Source organism: Zonotrichia leucophrys, chromosome 7 (genome assembly GCF_028769735.1).
Source record: "Zonotrichia leucophrys gambelii isolate GWCS_2022_RI chromosome 7, RI_Zleu_2.0, whole genome shotgun sequence".
Taxonomy (NCBI): Eukaryota; Metazoa; Chordata; class Aves; order Passeriformes; family Passerellidae; genus Zonotrichia; species Zonotrichia leucophrys.
This window is the reverse complement of record NC_088177.1, coordinates 1,267,009-1,293,115: the sequence shown is the minus strand read 5'-3', so window position 1 is coordinate 1,293,115 and position 26,107 is coordinate 1,267,009. Positions and strand designations below refer to the sequence as shown.

General features: G+C 47.3%; 1 protein-coding gene across 7 annotated transcripts in view; it reads right to left on the bottom strand.

The window, feature by feature from the left end:
* Window positions 1–26,107, bottom strand: part of CACNB4 (calcium voltage-gated channel auxiliary subunit beta 4) — a 90,520-nt gene that overhangs the window by 52,354 nt on the left and 12,059 nt on the right. For 2 of the 7 annotated variants that reach the window (XM_064718960.1, XM_064718964.1), the window contains exon 1: window positions 1,729–1,863. The exons of the other annotated variants lie outside the window; for them this stretch is intronic. In XM_064718960.1, the coding sequence (XP_064575030.1) occupies window positions 1,729–1,773 (45 nt within the window). In that variant the 5' untranslated portion in view covers window positions 1,774–1,863. Of the gene's footprint in view, window positions 1–1,728; window positions 1,864–26,107 lie in introns of those variants that run through there. 7 annotated transcript variants of the gene reach the window in all.

Sequence of the window (26,107 nt, the reverse complement as noted above, 5' to 3'; positions counted from 1 at the left end):
GGAGGTTCTCACATATTCCTGTGACTCTGGAAATTAGGTCTATTAAAAGCATTCTCAATTGCAGAGAGGCTGTAAAATTGAACCAGCTGTAAAACTGCATTATCATAAACAGCTTAACAGAGTATTAGGGAATCTGGAAACGATTTCCTCATTCCACTGCTTCCAAGTGGACATCTAAAAACCAAGTTCCTCTCATCCATAAACAGTTCTTCCAGCACAAACCCTAACCCAGATGTTTGTGCAACAGGTGTCATCAAAGCTGCTTTTCCCAAATAACGTTTTTGGAAGAGATCACCTGGGTTTACTCAAATATGAACTAAACCACAAGAAATTCCACCTGACCATGAGAAAGAACTTCTCTCCATGGAGGGTGGCCAAGCACTGGAACTCTGTCCAGGGAGGCCGTGGGGTCTCCACAGACATTCCAGACCCCCTGGATGTGTTCCTGTGTCACCAACTCCAGGTGACCCTGCCTTGGGAGGGGGTTGGAATGGGATATGATCTCCAGAGGTCCCTTCCAATCCCCTGGGATTCTGGGAATGCACAGAGTTCAGCATCTCAGAAGCACCTTTAAATCCAGCACACATTTACCTGCATTCTCTAATGAACTTTTATAAATGACACATTTCTTCTACACCAACCACTACCCAGCAGCTCAGTTTTCTCAGCCCTAATTCTGCACTTCTAAGTTATCTTCTTAAGAGCATAGTCAGACTTTGCTGAGAGACATTAAACCAGCACAAGGCAGACTCGGGATGGAGAACAGCTCCCCAGGACTCACAATCTGCCTGGGTTACAGAAACATCCAGCTGGATCCCAAATCACATCCCTAAAGGAACCAACACACTCATCTGCACAAGCCTGGCAGCTTGTGAGCAGCAGCAGGACAGGGGACCCAAGGAAGAGTCAACACACACACACCAAAAGGGCAGGGATTTCTAAACTGACCCAAAGCTTTCCTCATCCCAAGGCCAGGCTGGACAGGGCTTGGAGCAGCCTGGGATGGTGGAAGCTCTCCCTGCCCACGAGATGAGCTTTAAACTCTCCCAACCCAAACCAGTCCAGGCTTCTAAGCAGCAGAGTTTTAAAATAATTGCAATACCCAGTTCGGAAGGATTGCAATACACAGTATTTCCTCTCAACATGGTGCACTGCATTAATGACAATTTTGCCCGGTTGTTGTTCCTCTCTGCCTGCAATAAAGGGATGCTAAAACAAGCGAGGTAACACTTAAGAGGGATCGCACTTCCAGACCAACACTGACACAGGCAGGAAAAAATTCCTCATCCGAAGCCCTCCAGGACCCATCCATTCTCCTGAGGACACCACATCATACCATACATACGTCTGCATTGACGTACACTCTATATTATGTTGTTATCTATGTATTTTACGAGCTGTCCACACCGCCTTATGTAACGGATCCCTGTTTAATATGGAGCAGCGTGTCCATGGCCGCGGCAATCCCGGCAATGCCCAAAAACCCCCAAAAACCCCACTCGGGCACCGCCGGGGAACGCTCCCGAACGGCGGCGTCCGCCCGCGGCACCGGGGGCTCCGTGCAGCCACAGACCCGGTTTGTGAGGGGCGCCGGGAGGGAGAATTCCCCAGGGAACCACGGCAGCCCGTGCCGGCATCTCCGGGGCAGCGCAGGGTCACCCCCCGGCACCGCGCCCGCACACGGACACCCAGCCCGCCCGTGCGGGCTCCCCGCCCCGCGGCACTCACCGCCTCCGAGTCTTCAAACCCATGCAGGTACAAGTTGTCGTACATGGAGAGCCGGTGCGGGGCCGGAGGGCCGGGGAGCGCGGCGGCGGAGCGCGGTGAGGCGGCGGGGCCGAGCTCCCTGAGCGCTGCGGCGGCGCCGCCTCCCGCCGGCGCCCCCCCGCCTGCCCCGCTGCTTCCCGCCCGCCGCGCCGCCGCCCCCCATTGGCTGAGCCCCGCCGCCGCCGCCGCGCCATTGGCTGGAACGCACCGGTGCCGCCACGCCATTGGCTGGGACGCGCCGGCCGCGAGCAGCGCTGCGCGCTGGCGCCGCCTCACGGCCCCTCACGGCGCCTCACGGGCTGATGGCGGCGGCCGCTGAGCCCCGCGGGCGGCCGACACGGCGGCGGACACTTGCTTATTTGTAATAAATCTGGTTTACAATAAAATAATACCGTATAGTCTAGAAACGACTGACGTAGGATCTCATTAATGTATACAAATATCTCCAAAATACGCTGGCGCCAGGCTCCGTTCAGTGGTGTCAGTGACAGGTGGAGGAGCAATGGCCATAAGATAAAACACAACTTCCAGCTCAACATGGGGAAAATCATCTTTCCATGAGGGGGGCAGGGCACTGGAACTGCTGCCCAGGAAGGGCTGGAGTCTCCAGGTCATTCCCAACACCTGGACACATCCCTGTGCCACCTGCTCCAGGCCACTCCAGAGGTCCCGTCCAGCCCAATCCTGTGATTTAGTTACAATAAAACACACGATTTAATAAAATAATAAAATAATAAATCCAGAAGTTAAATACAGCCTTTCTTCTTCAAGACTCCAGAGAACAGCAGGTGGTTTCCAAAAAAACCATCCCTCCACCCTCCAACAATATTTGGAAACCCCGAAGCCACTAAGACTAAACACTAAGAATTGACAGAAAACACACACACACAATGTCTGGAAACAAGAAAACCAAATCCTAACCACCAAGAATTAGAAGAACAGAAGTGTGAACCTGATTTACAACTAAATTAAGAAACAAAATCTAAACAGGTTCCTCCTGGAGCTCTACAAATTAAACTTCTGGTGTAACACTACGTGATTAAAAAGTCAATAAATAATTAAACACTAATGACAGAACTAATTTACAATTTACTTCCTACTCTTATTAAAACAATTACTTAAAACCTCATCTTCAGTGCAATCTGATCCACCACTGCAGTTTCACAAACGCTTCCTATTTGTGTTTTCCATTTGCTTCATCCACTTTTCCTCCCAAAAGCTTCCATCAATTCTGCAAAATTAACACTAATCCCATGGGAAGTGTCCAACAGGCACCCGAAGCAAAGCCAAAGGTGTTATTCTTGTGAATATTCCCATATTCACAGTTTCTTACAAATTCAATGGAAGATCCCCCAAAGTTATGCTAAATCTTATTCCCAATTTACTAATTCTGATTGAGGAGGATCTCAGTTTCTAAAATGGTCTTTAAAATGTTTATAAAACTCCCAATTCAGGAGTTAATTTTTGCAGCCTGTTCTACAGACTTCTTGAAGATTTGTGCTGTTCCAGAGTGAAAGGATGAACTATAAGAATAATTTGGTCAAGACGAAGGGAAAGAAGTGAACTTCACACAGATTTGTAATAAAACAATTCAGAAATCAGGGGAATCACATTTGATTTCCAGTCCTTGCATTTCACACTGTCCTTTTTAAGACACAGAAGTTATTAAAAATACATATTTAATGACTCAACTCCATAGGCTCCTAAAAGATGCTATAAAAATACAATTCCCTGTAATAGAGAGGAATTCTAAATCAAAGACTGTTTTGAATGTTATGAGGTAATTTATCCAAGAAACACACACCGAGGTGAGGGAGGAAGACACCCAGCTCTTTCAAGTTGACTGGGAAGTAATATAAATATAATAAATGTGCTGAGGGAACGGGGGGCTGAATGGAGCTGATATTATCCTGCAGGGAATTCCACTGTTCAGCACTACAGAAATGACCTGCTGAAAACATGCAATGGCTAAGGAGCTGAAATGGGCCTTGGTAAAGTCTAACCTTTAAAAAATGTCATTTTTGAATGGCTTCAGTTGCTGCATTATTCCTTTTTTTTTAATAGGATTCACTGATGATGTTAATTGGAGCCCATAACTCCACATTTCCAAGGGTACAGGAGATTTTGAAAGAGATGTAAACAAAGACCACGAGTCATCCAAAACTTTTAATGCCCAACAAATCACTGAGAATATAACCCAGACTAAAATATCTTCAGCTTGGAGGTGGGAGAAAGAGAAGAGCTCGAAAGTCAGAATACTTTGAGTATCCACAATCCTCCAAAAATACTTGGCTTCCTCCAAATACTCTGCTGCCATTAGAGATTATTCACATCCTCTTTATTTTTAATTAGAGTACAAAGGAAATCTCTCTGAGACGTGCATCCATCCATCCCAAAATACCATTATTTAGTCAGTCCTGAGCTACCCAAATGTGGGAGCACTGGGGTGGTTTTTTTCCGAGGGCGTGAATACAGAACCAGAGAAAATTTTATTTCCAGCCCCGATCTAATGATTCCTCAATCAAATGACAGCACTTGTGTGGTTCTTTCAGGAGCCGGAGCAATGAACTATTTGCATAAACACACTGAAGAGCTGCTGGAATAAATAAATGTGCAGGATCCAGATTGCCGAGGCGAGGGAACGCCTCGGCACCGCACTGCGCCAAGCGGGATGGGAGTCAGCAACTTCTGCTGCTCCCCACTCCAGCAAACGCCCTTCCACCTGGGGTCTCACCCAGGGCAGCAGCAGCAGCACTGCCTCCCTTCCTGCTGCTCTGGGCAGCCACAGCAACGTTGAACCTGAAGCAGCAAAACCCCAGCACAGCCACGTTCTTGACGGCTTCTCCCTGCTCCTGGATTCCTGGCATTACTCAGGGATAATGAGGCAAACCCCCCAGAAGGCAAGGGCACATTAGCAAACAGCATTAGTGGCTGCATTAGGAGCTGTCCGGTTTTCGGCTGTTTGGGTGGCCTGGAAAGGCCCGGGGTGGCCTTGGGGCAGCCCGCGTATCAAAGGACGAGAAGAGGCTTCAGTTCTTCTTTCAGTCTCTGTGTTTATTAATTGTTTATCTAAAAGATTTTCTCTCGGCCCGACAGAGCTCTGCTCAGCAGCCAGCCATGAGCACACTCACCTATCTTTATACCCATGGTTACGTGTACAATATTTATCATTTTTCCCCAATACCTTTTATTCTTATTGTCCGGTGCACTTTCAGTAATGACCAATCCCAAAGTGCCACCATCACCACAGAAGATGGAGGAGAAGAAGAAGAAGAAGGACAGGACACGCCCCAATTCCTCCATCTTACTTCTCTAAACCCCCCTGTACAGAAATCCTAAACTTTGTGTTTCCCTCTCTAATTAGCTAATCTTTTCACTATTCACTCCGGTGGAATCCTCCTATCGTCATACAGGTGTCGTCTCCTGTGTAGGATCAAAGTCCAGCCACCAGACACTTCTGGAACATTCCAGGACTCCCGAGCCCCCCAGGGGTGGTCTCGGTGACACCTCAGTCCTGAGGTGCTGAGATCCCACAAGGAGCAGCCTTGGATATGGATCTGCTCCTTCCAGCACACAGAGGGCTCCAAAACCCACAGTCCCCATCAGCATCCTCCCCATCAAACACAAACTCTGCGTTTCATCTTGCCCCACCTGAGGAAAATTGCTCTCCCCTACGGAAAGCTGCTCTTGTTGCCATCAGCAGAAGAGCCTGGGGATGGATTTCAGTGATGGAAAGGGAAAGGACCATCCAAAACCAATCAGCATCCTCCCCATCAAACACAAACTCTGGGTTTCACCTTGCCTCACCTGGATTCCAGGCCCTGCTAAAGGAAAATTGCTCTCCCCTATGGAAAGCTGCTCTTGTTGCCATCAGCAGAAGAGCCCAGGGATGGATTTCAGTGATGGAAAGGGAAAGGACCATCAGCAATCTCCAGCAATCCACCTTGCCTCCATCCATGGGAAGGAGGCCAGTTCCTCACTCTCCTAAATTACTTGGCACAGCCCCACTCCTTGCCCCTTCTCCCTCTAAAGCAATTTCCCTGCCTCTCTCCCTCCTCCTCTGTTTTATAATAGAGATTAGATAAGAACCTGGTGCAGTGACAGCAGCTTCTGCCCTGGGAGGAGGCACAGCCAGGAGAACCTCCCGAGATCCCCTCTAACCCTGTTTTCCAGCAGAATGGGACTCGTGGCACTTGGAAGTCCTTGAAGCCAGCAGAGGAATAGGGATTTATTTCTGTTTCAAACTGTTTTGGTGTTTGGGATATGTCGTGGCACAGAGGGTTCGGTGAATTTCAGGGTTTTATTCAAACAGACTGGGTGGACGGCATGCTTTAATCCTTGGAATTTCAAGTAATAAATTAGTCTGGTCTAATTTGACAGTTCTGGAGGAAGCGAGGTGCCACCTATCCTAAAACACATTTATCTGACACTGTTATGTAAAGGCTGCTATAATTAAAGAGTGTGAAGACTCGGTTGTCACTTCCTCTTGGTTGGAAGCACCTCCAGTGAGAGGTAACTGGGCTACATTTGTAGGTACCCTCTATATTTAACGAGCTGTGAAATGCCTCTTTCCCTGGCACTGGGAGACCTGCAGGAAGCCAAGGCCTTCCAGAGGGTTTTGCACAGGGAACAGGGGACGATCCCAGCTCCTGGGGCAGGCAGGCTGTGCTCCAGGGGTTCAACAGCTCCAGCCAGCTCCAAATGTGGCTTCCACTGGAGCACAGGATTGAGAGGAACAAATCCCAAATGGCCTCAAGAACAGCCCTGTGTGAGCACAGGGATCCCTCTGGAAGATGGGGAGCTTGGAATGAAGGATCCATGGGCAGCCACAGGGATGGACATGGACACTGAGCCCTCTGGAGGATGGAGAGCTTGGAATGAAGGATCCATGGGCAGCCACAGGGATATCCATGGACACTGACCCCTCTGGAAGATGGGGAGCTTGGAATGAAGGGTCTGCAGGATCCATGGGCAGCCACAGGGATATCCATGGACACCAAACCCTCTGGAAGATGGGAGCTTGGAATGAAGGGTCCATGGGCAGGCACAGGGATATCCATGGACAGCCACACCTCTGGAGGATGGAGAGCTTGGAATGAAGGATCCATGGGCAGCCACAGGGATATCCATGGACACTGAGCCCTCTGGAGGATGGAGAGCTTGGAATGAAGGATCCATGGGCAGGCACAGGGATATCCATGGACACTGAGCCCTCTGGAACATGAGGAGCTTGGAATGAAGGATCCATGGGCAGGCACAGGGATATCCATGGACACCAAACCCTCTGGAAGATGGGGAGCTTGGAATGAAGGATCCATGGGCAGGCACAGGGATATCCATGGACACCAAACCCTCTGGAGGATGGAGAGCTTGGAATGAAGGATCCATGGACAGGCACAGGGATATCCATGGACACTGAGCCCTCCAGCAGCTCCCAGGCTGCTGAGAAGGTCCAAAACATCAAGTCACACTCCAAAAAGCCAGAATGGATCTGTGGCTGGAATTGTGTCAGATTTCCTGGCTGGAATGGAGATGGGGAGGGTTCTGTTTTTAGGGAAGAGCCACGTTTTTATCTGCCCTGCCAAAAACCATCTGGGCCAAAGGATTAAGCACTTGTTTTATTCCTTATTTTCAGCTCCTCTGCTTCCCTTATGAATGCTAATCAATCTCCTTAGCTGCCATAAGTGCTGATGCCGAGTTTCTGTGCAACTCTTCAGCCTGCAACTGTTGGGATGATGGGAAACGCTCTCTAAAAGCCAATTACAAACTTTATGGGAAGCTGCTGCTGCTTTACCCGAGCAGGGAAAGGCACCAGGGCATGCTGGAAACCCCATCAACAGTGGAACAGACCCAGCAGGGCTGCAGCCATCCCCCTGGGCCTGGGGACAGCCAAGCTGCAGGGAGAAGGGGCTCTGGAAGTGTGCTGGGAATGCCAGGACATCCCATGGCTGAAGATCCAACCTCTACAGAGCAAGAACTGAAAGGTTTTCCTGTCTCAGAACAGGCAAACAGCCCAGAGAGCTCCTGGTCGGGGTTAATTTCCCAGATGCATTTAAATATTTGCAGTTTTATCAGCGCACACTCATGAAAAGGTTGCTTTAAATGTATTTTTGGTAAATTACGATTATCATGGAATAGTTCTTTGGAGAAAACAAAGTGAGCAAAAAGACAATCTGCAAGCTACAGTGAAACTCCAGCTTCTGTAAAATACAGGATCTCATGCAGATTTTTTTTTTTCTTCAGCTAAACTAGTAAAACTACATGTTTTATTTTGTTTTTAGGCTCAAGGAGTAGGGCAAAGGGTAGTCACACACAGAGCTTTTAATTCCAGTGCTAAGAAGAATTTGCTGCTCTTGTTAAGAGGTTAAAAGAATAAATAAATAATTTTTTAAATGGGCAGACACAGCTCAACTTCATTCCCATTTGCTGCTTCCCCTTGGGACTTTACAGGGATGCCTTGATGAGGGATGCTGATTTTATTGCCTCTCCCTGTGCTTTATAATCCAATTACCACAGGCTGCAACACAGCACTCGGAATTCCATGGCAGGGGATGGCAGGAAACTCCTCAGCTCCCTGCAGTACATTTCCATGCCTCCTGTCCAAGTGGAGAAACTGATCCAGAAATAACAGATCAATGAAGGAGGAACCACTCGTCCAACCTGATTTCTTGAAATATTTAGGCAGAGTACTTGGGAGCTGAGCTGAGAAGAACAAATATTCCTGGCTTTAGCTCTGCATATTTAAGTGAGCTGTGCTCCTTCCTGCAGAGACCTCTCCTTTTGTACCTGCTGAAACGATGACTCTGGGATGTTCTCACCATCCAGGAGCACAACACACAATCTGTGGAAAAATCCTCAAAATGATGACTCCTCATCCTCCTTACAGCACTGCCTGCAACGTGTAAAAACTCCATTTGCTGCTTTTCCCAGCTGGCACAGAGATGGGCTAACTGAGAGGGGTTTGAAAAGATTTTATTCCCTTATCAGTCTCGATGAAGGGTGAGACACAAGAGATGTAAAACTCAGCACCATTCCATCAGAAGCCACCCTAATTCCTGGTCACAATCCCTTAGGAATGTTTTTCAGCCTGGTACCTTTTGCCACACAATGCTGCTGATAATCACCTATATTTTTTCTAACACCAATAACCTATATTTTTTCTAACACCAATCACCTGTATTTTTTTCCTAACACCAATCACCTGTATTTTTTTCTAACACCAATCACCTATATTTTTCTAACACCAATCACCTATATTTTTCTAACACCAATCACCCATATTTTTTCTAACACAAATCACCTATATTTTTCTAACACCAATCACCTGTATTTTTTTCTAACACATCACAATTTTCTAACACAATCACCTACATTTTTTTCTACCACACCAATTTCTCACCATACTATATTTTTCAATCCCATTTTCACACCAATCACCTACATTTTTACCCCACATGGTCCTGCTACAATGCATCTTTCAATGCATTTTTACAATGAATTTTTCACTGATCTCTCAAACTCTGCATTAAAAAAAAGACCAAGATCATTAGTTTATTCCAGGCTTTTACAACATCCCTACAGAGATGACTTAAAAACCCCCAAACTCTAAATAAACTGCTGAAAGTTCTGTCCTAGATCTAAAACTACCTACGAGACAGGAAGGAAAAATTAGAAGGAAATAGGAAAGCATTAATATTCAGTGGCCCCCAAATAATTAATATTTTAATTAGAAAATTAATATTAAGTATTAATCAATATTTTAAGTATAAAATTAATATTTTAATTAAGAAATTAATTAATTTCTCGATTCATATTTTAATTAGGAAAGCATTAATATTTTCTGCAGCCCCAAAAAAGTTTGGGGACTTTTATTTTCACTGTATTTCAAGTGAGAATTGGACTTCACTTGAGAGCAAAAAATGGGAAAATTCAGCCTGAGCAGCTCAGGCTGACAGAGTTACAAGCAGAAAACAGAATATTCTAATTGTGGAGAATAATAACTAATGGCAGCTCTGCCATCCCTGCCTATAATCATGATGAGCAATAGAGGAGCAGATCAGAACCTCATGTTCTCAGCATTTAATTCAGTGTCCAGATGAGGGAGCACGGAATTAAAAGGTGATAGAACTCCAAATTCATAAAAGGACTTATTTATCCCAAATGGAGAAAAAGCCCAGGCTCTGTTGGAATGAAGAACTTGGAAGCTCATCCTGAAAAAAAGATTTGCCATAAATTGGAATATTACCCCTGCTGTAGCTCTGCACGTTGTGCTTAGCAAAATTTAGGGATAAAGGCAAAGCTTTGACTTCAGCCTGGATCCCTTGGAGGAACAGGTTTAGCAAGGGACCTAAAGTTGATTTTTTTTTAAATATCTGTTTTGCACTTAATTTTATTCTCTGAAAATATCTGCTGTGATGGGCAGAACAACAGCTTAAACACACAATAATTCACTGAATTCTGCTTTGCCCAGCACCCTGTGCAGCCAAGGGAAACCCAAACTTTTTGGGCTACACCAGAAATTTAGCAGCAGAATTTTCAGATACATCAATGCTGTGATGAAAAATTGGGCTTGTTCCAGTTCAGGCTAGAAATAAAATGGCTCATTATGGCAATGAAATATTATATTCATGTAAAACACGTGAAATGCCTTAGCAGGGAATATTGCTGCCACCTCTTGGTTCAGCAGGATGAAAGGAGCAGGGTAAGAGGAACCAGAGAGCTGCAGGTGGAGCTTTCCTGGCTGCTTTCTCCAGTCAGAAATGTGGCTTTTGGAAACCTGTGGGTTTGGGATGGCTTTCAAACCCACCTGGAAATGGGATACTCGGAAATCACCTCTTGATTTTGAGTGAAGGAAAATTGCCTGGGCATGGAGGGAGTTTGGAGGGGGGAAATCCATAATTTGACTTTACTGTTCAAATCCTCCTTGGAGCTGCACCAATGGCCACAACAAACGTGGAATTCCCAGCAAATGGAAATCCAGCAGGCACCAGCAGTGTCCCTTTCTCCCATCCATGTCCCACTGGGACTGATTTCACCAGGATGTGCCCAGGCTCCAAGGCTCCTCGTGGCCTGGCAGGGTCAGGAATTGTCACTGTTGCTTTAGAAATGAAGGGATGGGATTATTTTCAGGCTAAAAATGATTTATTGCTCAGATAAACATCAATCTCAGGGCTGTGAGATTTTAGAGGAGCAAGCAGTCAGCCATAGCTCAAGAGTAATCACAAGTTCTTCATTACAAGACAATGTAAAACTTTCTAAATTAATAGACAGCTGCCACAGGGTTTATTTTACTTTTCTGATCTATCATCTTTACTTACTTCTGCTGCACTGTGGATACTTTTGTCCAACGGCTTCTGTCTCACATACACACAGATGCTTCTATTATAACTTCTAAACTCTTTCTGTTATAATTTCTAAACTCTGTTTCTGTTATAATTTCTAAACTCTGTTTCTGTTATAACTTCTAAACTCTCAGCTTACTCTATACAACCCCACCCCTACTATAAACCCTTCATCATCTTACCCATACAGTTTCTCACTCACTTAATTTCTCACTTATTTATAATATTTATAATAATTAGTTTCTCACTTATTTAATTATTAAGCACATTCTTACCTACAATTATAGAAACAGAAGTTTATGATTTTTCTGCTCAATGTCTGTGTGCTGTATTTTTACATCAAATCTCCCAAGGCTGCAGATGAACCCCTCTTGTGGAAGTTTCTGGTTTCCTGCTCCCCACAAGGAATACCTGACCCAAACCCTTCCTGTCTGGCACCAGCAAAGCTCACTTCCCTTTCTCACTCACTCCACACTGAATTTCTGGCAAAACTGTTCCAGAGGAGGATTCTGAGCCTTTGGTTGTGCCTCCTCCGCACAGCTGAGTCAGATTTTGGGTACCCCATGCCACCCCTCGGGAGTGTTCCAGCCCTTCCCAAGGATCCAGAGCCCTCCCCAGCTCCAGCTGGGCTCCCTTTGCTGCCCCTGGATGCCATTCCAGCCCAGGCATGGAAGGAGGGCAGGCACAGGGAAAGCTGCAGCTCCATCCCAGCCCAGAGCAGCCACAGCCATCACTGCAGTCCTGCAGGGAAACTGGAACCCCAGAGCCACCCCTCTGGAGTTTTCCAGCCCTTCCCAAGGATCCAGAGCCCTCCCCAGCTCCAGCTGGGCTCCCTTTGCTGCCCCTGGATGCCAGCCCAGCCCAGGCATGGAAGGAGGGCAGGCACAGGGAAAGCTGCAGCTCCATCCCAGCCCAGAGCAGCCACAGCCATCACTGCAATCCTGCAGGGAAACTGGAACCCCACAGCCACACGTGAGCAACAGGAACTGGGGCAAGTCCACTGTGAAAATCCACAGACAGCCCTGATCCTGCCTGATGGAGGGGCCAAAAGCTCTGAATCACAGGTGAGGTGACCCCCAAAGGCTGGATGTCCTTCAGGCTGCACTCACACACTCCAGAGCCACAGGGTTTAACCACAGCAGCTTTACAGACTTAGTCATGGGGAAAAAAAATAAAAATAAAAGGGTTTTTATTAAACGTCTTCGGTACTTTTCATAGTAGCAGGAAGCAGGCTTGAAGGATTTCACGGGTTCTTTTGTCCCTGGGCTCATTGCTGCCCACACACGTGCGTGCCCACTCTCCCCACGGAGCTGGAGAGCCCTGAGCTCCTCCTCGTGCAGATAATTTGGGTTTATTCATCCTGTGCAGAGCCCACCTAAACCCTGGGGGTGTGAGTGGGTGGGGAGGGCAGAGGGGACTGAGTTGTGCTCACAACTGGGAATATCCAGCTCTTGACAGGGCTGATCCATCCAGGAAAGCATTTCCTTAAAACACCAAATGGCTCTAATTGAAAGCAGACTCTTAAATGCCTTTATCTTCAATGAGCAGGTACGAAGAGGTAATGAGAATATTCCTTCTGCTGCAGACAATTCCTCCCCTCCCTGCTGAGCACTGACAGACAACAGCTCCAAAATTCCCTCCCAACATCCAGAATGCAGATTAAAGCTCAGCTTTAGGAATCTCAGGAGCCATTTCCAGACAGAGCTCTTGTGTTGCAAGACTCACAGGCATCGTTTTCCTACCACAAAAAAACCCAGCAAACAACCCAAAAGCAATGTCTGATTCCAGAATCCTCCTCACAGGTAATTCACAGTAATTTCCAGCGCAGCCAATCAATTCATAAATCCCCAAAATACATTTAATGAATGGAATAAGCACGTTATGGCCATTTGGGGCCCAGGAATGCTTCACACCCAGTGGCATTTCCTTCTTTCAAATGAGCTGGTTGAAGTCCAACACCTGAAAGAAGTGCCAATTAATGGAGGTGCATTAATTAGCAGCTCTGGAGACCTGGGCTCTGATTTGCAGCACTCCTGCACAGACACGTGGGCAGGACAAACAGGCTGCTGAGCCCAGGCTGGACTGGGGCCAGAAACCCAGAAAATGAACCCAAAACACGACAAGCTGTGCTCGGGGTGACAACACAGACCTGCCAGCCTGCTTCTGCTCGAACAAAGCACCACAAATCCCACAAAATAAACTCCAGCAGGAGGAAATGGCACACACAAAGTGGGCAAAGCCAGTCCTGGGCTCCCCTGGGTCCTGCACTGAGCCTGTGGTGGCGAGGGAAGAGATGAGAATCTTGACTCCATCTTTCAGAAGGCTGATTATTTTATGATATATATTAATATGATTGTTATAATATTAATATGACGTATATTATATATCTATATTATATTATATTATATTATATTATATTATATTATATTATATTATATTATATTATTTACTATACTAAAAGAATAGAAGGAAGGATTTCATCAGAAGGCTTGAAAGGAATAGGAATGGAATGATAATAAAATTTTGTGACTGACCAGAGTCCCAACACAGCTGGACTGTGATTGGCCATTAATTAGAAACAACCACATGAAACCAATCAAAGATGCACCTGTTGCATTCCACAGCAGCAGATAACCATTGTTTTTCTCTTCCTCTGAGGCATCTCAGGAGAAAAAATCCTAGCAAAGGATTTTTCAGAAAATATGTCTGTGACACCAGTCCAGACATACTGGGTCCTTTCCAACCCAAACTGTTCTGGGATTCTGGGATTCTCAGGCATTGGGATTGCTGGGCTGTCTGTGCAGGAGGCAGATCAGTGATCCTGTGGGTCCCTGCTGGAATCTGAAATGCAGGAACTCTCAGAACTTTGGGCCTGGAAGCCAAAGTTCAGAATTAAACACAGGATTTGGTGTGAGACCTTGGAAAAGGCTCCCAAACTCAGGTGCTAGAAGTGAGAATGTGGATTTATAGTTTAAAGCAGAGATACATTAAGCTAAGTAAAATTTAGAGTTTTAGAGTTTAAGATCTAGAAAAAATAAAAGCAGTTCCAGAGGTGAACAAGGAGTTTAGGATGCAGCACTGTGGGTTTGTGTGCCATAACATGATTGGCTAAGAAAGCTCACACACAAGTCCATAAAATGAAATATTTAAGGGTTGGGTCAAAAGCATAAATATCCTTGTTGGCAGTGCTTTATTGGTCAATAGATCCTTTAAAAGTCTTGTACTGAGGGTCTTGGGACCTTCTGAGCCCTGCAGTGAAGGTGTGAGCCCAACTCACCCTTCCTACCTATGCAGGAATGAATCACATAATCTAAAAAACTCAGAGCTCTTGTCTCTAATTCATTCAAAATTCCCACAGGTGGTTCCCCTGTGGATATTCTGTGATCCCCTCTCCAGCAGCAGCTCTCCTGCATCATTCCCTGCTGGCCCTGCACAGATCAGAGCTCCCTGGGCAGCTGGACAGTGGCAGAGCCTTTTCCCAGTTCTGTGCTTCCATGGACAGCCAGGGCTCCCCTCCCCGGCAGCTCCCAGAGTGACTCAGAGCACAGAGCTCACATTTATACTCATATTTATACACCCGTGATGTGCAAAACTGCACAGCATGACAAAGTCCTTCAGCTTCAGCACCAGGGTAACACTGAATGCTTTCCTCAACACTTCCATTTCTGGAGACAGGGAAACATCAGAAATCAATCATCAATCAATCAATCCATCAATCAATCCCAGCTTTCATTTGGAAGCTTCTCCAGCACAACTGGGGGAAAAAAAAACTCTTTGATTTCAATAAAATCACAGCTACAAATTTCAACAAGCACAGCTAAATCATTAAAAAAGGAATATACACAGGGAGAAAGTGGCTCCAAAGCAGCTGGTTTGGGAACAAATGAGGGCAGCTTTTACTGCTGAGGGTTGGAACATGTCCAGGGAAGGGAATGGGGCTGGGCAGCGGCTGGAGAATCCCTGAGGGAGCTGGGAAGGGCTTGGCCTAGAGAAAAAGAGGATCCAGGAGGGAAAAGCTCTGCATCAAAGCCTTCCTCAGACTCCCCTCATTGCTTCCCCCCCTCATGTTTTCTCCCACTTTTTGATTTCCCCCTCATGGCAAGGGGCTGAGGGGCTGGAGCTGGACAGGGAAGGAAATGGAGCCGGGCAGGGGCCGCACAATCCCTGAGGGAGCCGGGCAGGGGCCGCACAATCCCCGAGGACCAGGTGAAATCCCGAGGGAGCCCAGGGGCCGCACAATCCCTGAGGGAGCCGCAGGGGCCGCAAATCCCTGAGGGAGCCGGGCAGGGGCTGCACAATCCCGAGGGAGCCGGGCAGGGGCTGCACAATCCCTGAGGGAGCCCAGGGGCCGCACAATCCCTAGGGAGCCGGGCAGGGGCCGCACAATCCCTGAGGGAGCCGGGCAGGGGCCGCACAATCCCTGAGGGAGCCGGGCAGGGGCCGCAGAATCCCTGAGGGAGCCGGGCAGGGGCCGCACAATCCCTGAGGGAGCCGGGCAGGGGCTGCACAATCCCTGAGGGAGCCGGGCAGGGCTCACCTGGAGCACAGGAGGATCCCCAGGGATCTTTTCCCTCTCTGCAATTCCCTGCCAGGAGGGCACAGCCGGGCGGGTCGGGCTCTGCTCCCAGGGAACAGGGACAGGAGCAGAGGGAGCGGCCTCAGGCCGGCCCAGGGCAGCTCAGGGGGGATTTGGGACAATTCCTGCAGGAAAAGGTGCTCAGGTGGAGTCCCCATCCCTGCAGGGATTTCACAGCCCTGTGGATGTCACATCTGGGGACAGGGCAGTGCTGAGGGAATGGTTGGAGTTGGTGATCTCCGAGAACCTTTTCCAGCCCTAATGATTCCAGGATAATCCCTAAATCAGTTCCCAAATTCCATCACACCCTCCCAGCTCCCCCCATCCCAGAGGGTCCCACAGCCCAGAGCCCCAAAGTGCAGCTCCAGCACAGCTCTGATGGCTCTGCCTTCCAGAAACACCCAAAACCATCCTGCCCTTCCCACCTGGGAATTCTGCCTGGCACAGCCACTCGTCCTCCCTCACTGACTGCTGCTGGAAAAGCCCAAACCCTGTGGCACAGTTGTGCAATCTGAGGGTTGGGTGTCCCAGGAGAGACTCCCTGAGCCACAGCATCTCCTCCCTTCCCTGGAGGATTCTCCCTGTCCCACAGAGCTGCCATTAGCCAGGGCAATGGCTCCATTTTAGGGGTTTCTCTCCCCAAATCTCTAGCATGAATCAGTTAATCAGGGATGAGCCCTCTGGATGCCTCATGCTAAGTGGCCTTGCACTGCTATTTTCCATGTGGGTTTCCATGGCAATCGGCAGAACCCGGAATAAATTTGTTTTGTCATAATTGCTGCACAATTCTGGGCAAAGGGAATAAATAAATATTCTCTTACTATTTCTCCCAGCTTGACTCAGGAGCTGGAGCTTTCCTGAAGCTCCTGATTTAGTGAACAAACCCAAAAATCACCAAATATGACAAATTTCAGCAATTATGGTTATTTAGGATAACCAAACCCGAGCCCTGCCAGCGTGTGGGAGTGTTTATTAGTGTCTCAGTGACTCAGAATTATTCCATCTTTAGAGCTTTTCCCAGATTTTCCCCGTGCTCCACGACGTGAGGGGGAGAGAGCAGAGATTTGACATCAGCAGAACATTTTTAGGGCTCTGAGGAGACAAAGCAAAGGCTGAGCCAGCTCTGAAATCCCCCCCAGCACTCCCAGTTCCACCAGTCTGGGACAAGGAGAGCAGACAGCCCTAGCCCACGTTCCCAGGAGATTTATTAGAAATAATGAGTAAATAAATAAATACATTTAATTTCATTAATGAACTAAAATTTTATTTTATTTATTTTTATTTTATTTTATTATTTTATTTGTATTTTATTTTATATACTTAATTATTAATTTACTTAATTATTTTACTTAATTTACTTAATTATTTATCTATAAATTATTTACTTAATTATTAATCTATAAAGTCACCACAGAGAAGACCTTGGAAGACCTTTTCCTCTGCTGGCTTCCATGTGAACATTTCCAAACAAACTTGGATTTTAAAAAAAATTGAATATCTAAAGATAAATAATATAAAATAGAATATAAAAATTATATAAGTATAAATATATGATTTATAAGTATAAAATGTAATATTATGGAGTAGATAGCTGGAGATGGAAGATGGTTTTGGGGGAAAAGCTGTGATTCAGACACAGCCACGTGCTCTTATTGCAGCTCTCAGGGAGACAATAGGGCAGTGGCCTCTCCCAGAGAAATCCTAATGGCAGGATGGGGGAATAACTTCATTTTCCCAGTTAAAGACCTTTCCCTATGGAACATCAAGGGATGGGGCAGTCAGCTGGGAAAACTGCACCTCCTCAGTGCTCTTTTCATCACATTTCTCACAGTTTTATGGTGCCAAAGCAGCACAAATGGGGTCATTTGCATTACGATATCTGGCTGCCTTGCCCAGTTCTTTTTAGAAAGTTTAATCTATAAGGAAATCCAAGATTTTATCATTAAAAAGCACCAATTTTTAATTTACATCTCCCCAAATCTCAGCAGTGCCACCGTGCACCCCACCATACTCCACTGGGGATTTACAGTTATTTCTGGGCTGAAACATGGAATCTTCTTCCTTGGAAAAATAACTCCTGGAATTCCCATCCTCTACTCTCAGGACAAAATATTTTTATGCAACTTAAACCAACTTTTTATGCAACTTATAAACCAACAGGTCTGTGAGGAGATGAGAGAAATTAATGAGCATTTTGCGCCAATCACAACAAAACAATGGTGGTTTGTGGGGTAAATAGAAGGGCAAAAAAGGGAATCATGGATCAGAAAATCCTGGAATATTTTGGGTTGGAAGGGAGCTCAAATCCCATCCCAATCCAGCCCTGCCATGACCGGACACCTCCCACTGCCCCAGATTCCAGCCTGGCCTTGGACAATTCCAGGGATGCAGGGGCAGCCACAGCTGCTCTGGGAATCCCGGTCCAGACAGGAATTCCTTCCCAAAATCCCAAAATCCCAATATCCCAAATATCCCATCCATCCCTGCCTAACAGAAAGTGTCAATGAGAGAAACGAAAATACCCACCCACCCAGCCAAAAAAAACCCCAACAAAAAATTCCAACCTGCCTCTGGCATTCATAAGTTACAAGTTATTGATAAATTACTAGTTATTGATAAATTACAAGTTATTGATAAGTTACAAGTTATTGGTAAGTTAGAAGTTATTGATAAGTTACCAGTTATTGATAAGTTACAAGTTATTGATAAGTTACCAGTTATTGGTAAGTTACAAGTTATTGATAAGTTACCAGTTATTTATGAGCCACAATTTATTGATAAGTTACCAGTTATTTATGAGCCACAAGTTATTGATAAGTTACCAGTTATTGGTAAGTTACAAGTTATTGATAAGTTACCAGTTATTTATGAGCCACAATTTATTGATAAGTTACCAGTTATTTATGAGCCACAAGTTATTGATAAGTTACCAGTTATTGGTAAGTTACAAGTTATTGATAAGTTACCAGTTATTTATGAGCCACAAGTTATTGATAAGTTACCAGTTATTGATAAGTTACAAGTTATTGATAAGTTACCAGTTATTGATGAGTTCTGGGCAGCCAGAGCCTGGCCTGGCACAGGCTGAAGGTTTCCCACATGGAAAGGAGCACACAGCTCTGCAGGAGCAGTTCTGGGGGCTGGCACAGGGTTTTATTTCTTTATTTTGTTATTTTTGTTCTTTTATTTCTTTATTCTCACAGCCACAAAGTGCTGCCAGTCCTGCCTGGAGATGAGGTTGGCATCCCCCCCTGTGGGCGTGGAAATATTGCATTTGGGAAGTTGGGAAATGCTCCAAAATGGAATGTTCACCCTGCCCGGTGCATCCTGGAGCTGAGCTCCTGCAGGGAAGGGGCTCCAATATCAGAGGGACCTGGGGCTGTTCCAGGGCTGGAGCCAGGCTGGGAGAGCTGGGAATGTTCCCCTGGAGAAGGGAAGGATGCAGGAAAACCTCAGAGCCCCTGGCAGGGCCTGAAGGGGCTCCAGGAGAGCTGAGAGGGGCTGGGGACAAGGGATGGAGGGACAGGAGCCAGGGAATGGCTCCCAGTGCCAGAGGGCAGGGATGGATGGGACACTGGGAATTGGGAATTCCTGGCTGGGCTGGGGCTGCCCCTGCATCCCTGGCAGTGCCCAAGGGGCTGGATGGGGTTTGGAACACCCTGGGACAGTGGGAGTGTCCCTGTCCATGGAATGGGTAGATTGGGATGAGCTTTAAGCTCCCTTCCAACCCAAATCATCCTGGGATTCTACAAATTTACATTTAAGGCAAGAGAGAGCCATCATGGTTGTCTTAGCAGGGCTAAAAAAATTCAGAAATTCCTGGAAGCAGCATTCCTTGTACCTCCAACTCATCTCTCCTGGGATAACCCAGGCTTCTCACAGACATCCAGCACTGCAAATTATTCCCCAGAAATCAGCAGGAGCAACCCTGGAAATCAGTCCCATTGTGTCTGTGGTACTTGCACCTGAGCTGACGTGCTCAGGACTTTGAAAAATAGAAAAACATAAAGATATAAAAATATCAACCCCACATTTAAATTGTGAAAAGGACTTAAAGTGGTGAGGACTCGGTGCTGAACACTGGGATGCTCCAGCGAGCCTCAATCCAACATCCCCATCCTGTGGCTTGGAGCAGAACTGCAGAGTTCCATCCCAGAAACTCAGCTCCTGCTGCCACCTAAGCCGAGATGCACACCGGGCATGGGATTTCGCTTTTTAATTATTTTCCTGCCTCTAATTCTCTTGGAAAAGGATTTTCCTATGGATCTGAGCTTGTAAAGAAATGGGAATTGTGTATTTGACAGCCACGAGACTCCTTGTAGTAAATCAAGAGGATCTTCATCCTGACACTGCACCAGAACCAAGGAGCAGACTCCTCCAAATTCCCCTCACAACCTGGGCTCACCACCTGAGCCAGGATTTGCAGCTTCCTCCTGCTCGAAGGAAAGCTAAGGATAAGGAGGAATCTTGTGAAAATGGATTTTTAGAAGGTAACTAGTGACTTTCTGTGTAAGTGAAGACATGTCCCAATGGTCTGACATTCTTATAAACACTGCTCCTATTTTTTCTAGGACCAGATATTTAATTCCCATGAAATTCAGCGTTGTGTGTCCCTACAAAATGCTTCACTTGATGGCACGAGGGTGGAAGGACTCACAGAAAAAGCAAGACAGCAGCAACACAAGCAAACTGCAGCAACCTGCTGTTCATGGGAGCCAGCAGAGAAAAAGCAGCAGCAAAACGCCCCAAACCCAGCACTTCTGAGCCCAAACCAGCATCTGGGGGGTCAGACAGCAGCTCAGGGGTTTGTGCTTGAATCCTGCATTAAATCTGAGAGGCTGAGGGAGGGAACACAGCCAGGGAAGGGCTGGGGACAAGATCCAGACCAGGGGCAGGATCCAAACCAGGGGCAGGATCCAAACCAGGACCAGGATCCAAACCAGGACCAGGATCCAAACCAGGACCAGGATCCAAATCAGGAGCAGGATCCAAACCAGGACCAGGATCCAAACCAGGACCAGGATCCAAACCAGGGCAGGATCCAAACCAGGACCAGGATCCAAACCAGGACCAGGATCCAAACCAGGGGCAGGATCCAAACCAGGACCAGGATCCAAACCAGGACCAGGATCCAAACCAGGGCAGGATCCAAACCAGGACCAGGATCCAAACCAGGGCAGGATCCAAACCAGGACCAGGATCCAAACCAGGGCAGGATCCAAACCAGGGCAGGATCCAAACCAGGACCAGGATCCAAACCAGGGCAGGATCCAAACCAGGGGCAGGATCCAAACCAGGGGCAGGATCCAAACCAGGGCAGGATCCAAATAGGAGCTGATCCAAAACCAGAACCAGGATCCAAAGCAGGATCCAAACCAGGACCAGGATCCAAACCAGGACCAGGATCCAAACCAGGGCAGGATCCAAACCAGGGGCAGGATCCAAACCAGGGGCAGCATCCAAACCAGGACCAGGATCCAAAACCAGAACCAGGATCCAAATCAGGATCCAAACCAGGATCTTGATTCAAACCAGGACTGAGATCCAAACCAGGGGCAGGATCCAAACAGGAGCTCATCCAAACCAGAACCAGGATCCTATCCAGGATCTTGATCCAAACCAGGACCAGGATCCAAACCAGGACCAGGAGCTGACCCAAACCAAACCAGGATCCAAACCAGGATCATCTCCCATGATGATCACCACTCCAGGGAAGACACAGGATTTATTTTGGTCACAACTTTACATTTTGGAAGATTGTTATTACTGCTGGGTACCTGCTGGAAACACAGGGACGCTTGTGCCTGCTCTCCTGGATGTGGGGAGGAGAGCTGGGAGGGACTGGGGACAAGGATGGAGGGACAGGAGCCAGGGAATGGCTCCCAGTGCCAGAGGGCAGGGATGGATGGGACACTGGGAATTGTTGGGAATTGGGAATTCCTGGCTGGGAGGGTGGGCAGGCCCTGGCACAGAGAAGCTCTGGAGCGAGTCCTGAGGAGGCCACGGAGAAGCTCCAAGAACTGGAGATTCTCTCTGGGGACAAAATGCAGCAAAATAATTGTTCCAAAATCTCCTTTTCTTACCCCTCCCTGCCTTCTCCCCATGGTGCCTCCCAAATCCTGATGCTGGGCCAGAGCAGCACATGGAATTGTGGATGATGGCTGGAGAAGGGAAGGCTCCAGGCAGAGCTCAGAGCCCCTGGCAGGGCCTGAAGGGGCTCCAGGAGAGCTGAGAGGGGCTGGGGACAGGGATGGAGGGACAGGAGCCAGGGAATGGCTCCCAGTGCCAGAGGGCAGGGATGGATGGGACATTGGGAACTGGGAATTCCTGGCTGGGCTGGGATTGCCAGAGCAGCCCCTGGATCCCTGGCAGTGCCCAAGGCCAGGCTGGACACCCTGGGACAGTGGGAGGTGTCCCTGCCATGGCAGAGGGGTGGATTAGGATGGGCTTTAACCCTTCCAACCCATGCTGGGATTCTGGGATGCCCAGGGCAGACTGGAGATGTGCCACATGCTCTCCAAGCCCAGCTGAACCCCCTCAAGCCCAAACCAAGCCACAGCTGCCAGGGCCAGGGTGGAAGCCAGGGAGGCAGATCCCTGGGATCCCTCGGGATCTGCTGTGCCACGAGGGGTGATGAACATCTGTGATGGACACATGGACACCTCCCTGCAGGCTTCTCCCTCCAGATGGTCACGGATTTCCAGTCATGCTCTGAAATTTGGGGTTTTTTTCTCTGCACAGTATTTTGCTTCCATAGGAATAGTGCAAGCTCATCCCACCCCAAAATGTTGCCTTTTAGGTACAACCCAAAAAGGGCTTTTCCAGGAACAAAGGATTTGACCCCCTCCAAGGCAGTAACATGTGGGTGGACACAGCAGGACCAGTTCAGAGGCACAGTCCTGCCAGGGGAGCCAGAAACCATCAGCACAGTGCATTTTGATTTGGGCTTGTATTAAAATATACCCTACCAAGAAAGTGTTCTAAGAATAGAATTGAATAGGAAAAAAACCCAGGGATTTTATTAAAATACATTGTACCAAGGAAAGGTTCTAATAATAGACCTGAATGGGAGAAAGGCACAGCTTGGAACTGCTGTGGATGGCAGAGCCACCCCTCTCCCAGCCAGACTTAGCTGAAATTCCCCAAACCCCGGGGAACTGATGCTGGAATTCAGGCAGAGCATCCTCCCTGCTCGCTCATTAGCTGCTCATTAGCATATTTTACATTAGCATATGGCCAGGGCCCGAACCCAAGTGCTCTGGTATTTGTGTGTGGGGAGGGAGTGCTGTGGCACTGAGTCACAGCCCAGGCTGGCCGGGGCTGCAAGGACCTTGAGGCTCATCCTGTTCCACCCCCTGCCATGGCAGCGACACCTTCCAGCAGAACAGAATGATTGTGCTTCAGAGATGACACAAACCGGGGGAAACTGCACACATTCCTCATGAAAGCACACATGAGATGGGTTAAATATAGCCCAGGCAGGCTCCTCACACAAGACAATAAAACGTTCCCAGTGTCTCTCTTTAGCATCTCGAAATGCTGCCTGCTGCAGCCATGGCAAAATCCAAATGGTTTTCCAGGACTGGGTTTGACTTCCACGATCCTCCCCCCTGCATCTCCTCATTCCACCCCTCTCCGTGGTGCCTACGCCGCTCCACCCGCTCCTTTATTACCATGAGAATCACACTTCCAACTCCTCCTTTCCACCACGTTCTGTATCCTTGGAGCAGCCTCATTTTAGGTCCAAAGCTGTTCCATCTTCTCCTGTTCCAAACCCCTTCTCTTCACCTTCCACTCCCTCCCCAAAGCCCTTCCCCAGCAGCTCCTGGATGTTCCCTCTGCTGCAGGGGAGGAGGTCAGATCCCAGCCCAGATATTCCCCATGGATAATTCCTAGGCATTCCTCTAAATCCCCCCTCAGCCTGCAGAAATATCAATATTATTTCTGTATTTTACACCCCCAAATACAGGGTGAGCAGCAGCATCCTTCAGGAATATCTTCCAATGATATTCCAATATCTTCCCCAGATATTCCTCATGGATAATTCCTAGGCATTCCTCTAAATCCCCCCTCAGCTTGCAGAAATATCAATATCAATATCAATATCAATATCAATATCAATATCAATATCAATATCAATATTATATCTGTATTTTACACCCCCAAATACAGGGTGAGCAGCACCATCCTTCAGGAATATCTTCCAATGATATTCCAGTATCTTCCCCAGATATTCCTCATGGATAATTCCTAGGCATTCCTCTAAATCCCTCTCAGCTTGCAGAAATATCAATATCAGTATCAATAAGAATATCAATATCAATATTATTTCTCTATTTTACACCCCCAAATACAGGGTGAGCAGCAGCATCCTTCAGGAATATCTTCCAATGATATTCCAATATCTTCCCCAGATATTCCTCATGGACAATTCCTAGGGCTGCACACAGCATTCCTCTAAATCCCCCCTCAGCTTGCAGAAATATCAATATCAATATCAATATTATATCTGTATTTTACACCCCCAAATACAGGGTGAGCAGCAGCATCCTTCACTTCCTTCAACAATATCTTCCAATGATATTCCAGTATCTTCCCCAGATATTCCCCATGGACAATTCCTAGGGCTGCACTCAGCATTCCTCTAAATCCCTCCTCAGCTTGCAGAAATATCAATATCAATATCAATATCAATATTATATCAGTATTTTACACCCCCAAATACAGGGTGAGCAGCACCATCCTTCAGGAATATCTTCCAATGATATTCCAATATCTTCCCCAGATATTCCTCATGGGTAATTCCTAGGGCTGCACTCAGCATTCCTCTAAATCCCTCCTCAGCTTGCAGAAATATCAATATCAATATCAATATCAATATCAATATCAATATTATATCTGTATTTTACACCCCCAAATGCAGGGTGAGCAGCAGCATCCTTCACCTCCTTCAGGAATATCTTCCCAATTCCTTTATTTCCCTGCTCAGTCCCAAAGTGTCACCCAGGCCCTTGGCTTGGAGGCCACAGCTCCAAAGGCTCTAAATCCATGGATGTATGCACACCAGAGCAGACTGCACCTTCCTAAACCCCCATTTATTCCCACAGATCCTTCAAAACCAGCTGAGGGATCTCTTCAGAGATCTCCAAAGCACAAGATGGAAAGTCCATAAGATGGAAGGCTCTGGGAGCAAATTTAGGAGTCCCTTTTCCAAAGGGGGAAATTCTTCAGAATTCCTCAAGGAAAGGGGAAATTCTTCAGAATTCTCCAAGGAAAGGGGAAATTCTTCAGAATTCCTCAAGGAAGGGGGAAATTCTTCAGAATTCCTCAAGGAAAGGGGAAATTCTTCAGAATTCCTCAAGGAAGGGGGAAATTCTTCAGAATTCTCCAAGGAAGGGGGAAATTCTTCAGAATTCCTCAAGGAAGGGGGAAATTCTTCAGAATTCCTCAAGGAAGGGGTCTGTGGTGAGGAAAATAAAGAAGCATCCGGAGCTGGGAGTTCAGCCAAAGTTTAGAGATGACGTAAAAAGAAAGGTGGGGCCAAAAGGAGACATTTGAGTCAATGTAGGTACTGTAGAAATTCAGGGCATGATTCATTAGCCAAAAAAACCCTGAACCCCCTCCGTAGCTATTTCCAAGGAGGTACATCCATAATTTATGTGGAACAGGAGTGGGCTGCAATTTCCCCCACACTGCTCCTGCATAAATTACACCAGCTTGTGATTCCCCAGCTCCCGGTGTTCCTGCCTCTCATTTTCCATCACAGGAACCAGAGGCATCTGTGGAAAAAGGAAGGGGAAAGGTTTGCAGGTGAAAGTTTCCAAGTTGGACTTGGAAAGCTGAGAGGCTGTGGGGGATTCTCAGTTATTTATCAGCCTGGGTTACAGAAACCCACAAAAATCTCCTAAATCACCTGCACAGAGCACAGAGAGGAGCCAGGGCATGGAGAAGTTTAAAATATCAAGAGATTTATCATGAGAGCTGCTCCCCCACTTGTGGATGGTTTGGAGCAGAAGAGTCCTTGAGTGCATGAAATAAATGCAGAAAACATTTCCCAGCCCTGGGAGAGCCCAAGGCCAGGCTGGATGGGCTTTGGGGCCAAGGAAATTTCCTTTGTGAAGGTTTGGCCACTGAGAGAACAGGGAAAATCAAACCAATCTCAGTGCCTTGTAGAAACCCTATAAACTACATCCCTGGGAAAATCCCTTGGAAAAAGGAGAGGGGCAAAGCTGGACATGCAGAGTGCCATGGAGAGGGCAGCGTGGGGCAGGAGGCAGCAGGTGACTCCTGGTGGCCTTTCTGCTGTCCCCTGGGGCCACCTTCTGTACCAATCCTCACCCAAACTCTGCAGGGACAAAGGAAAGGGAAATGGGAAAGGGGAAGGGGAAGGGAAATGGGAAAGGGGAAAGGGGAAAGGGGAAAG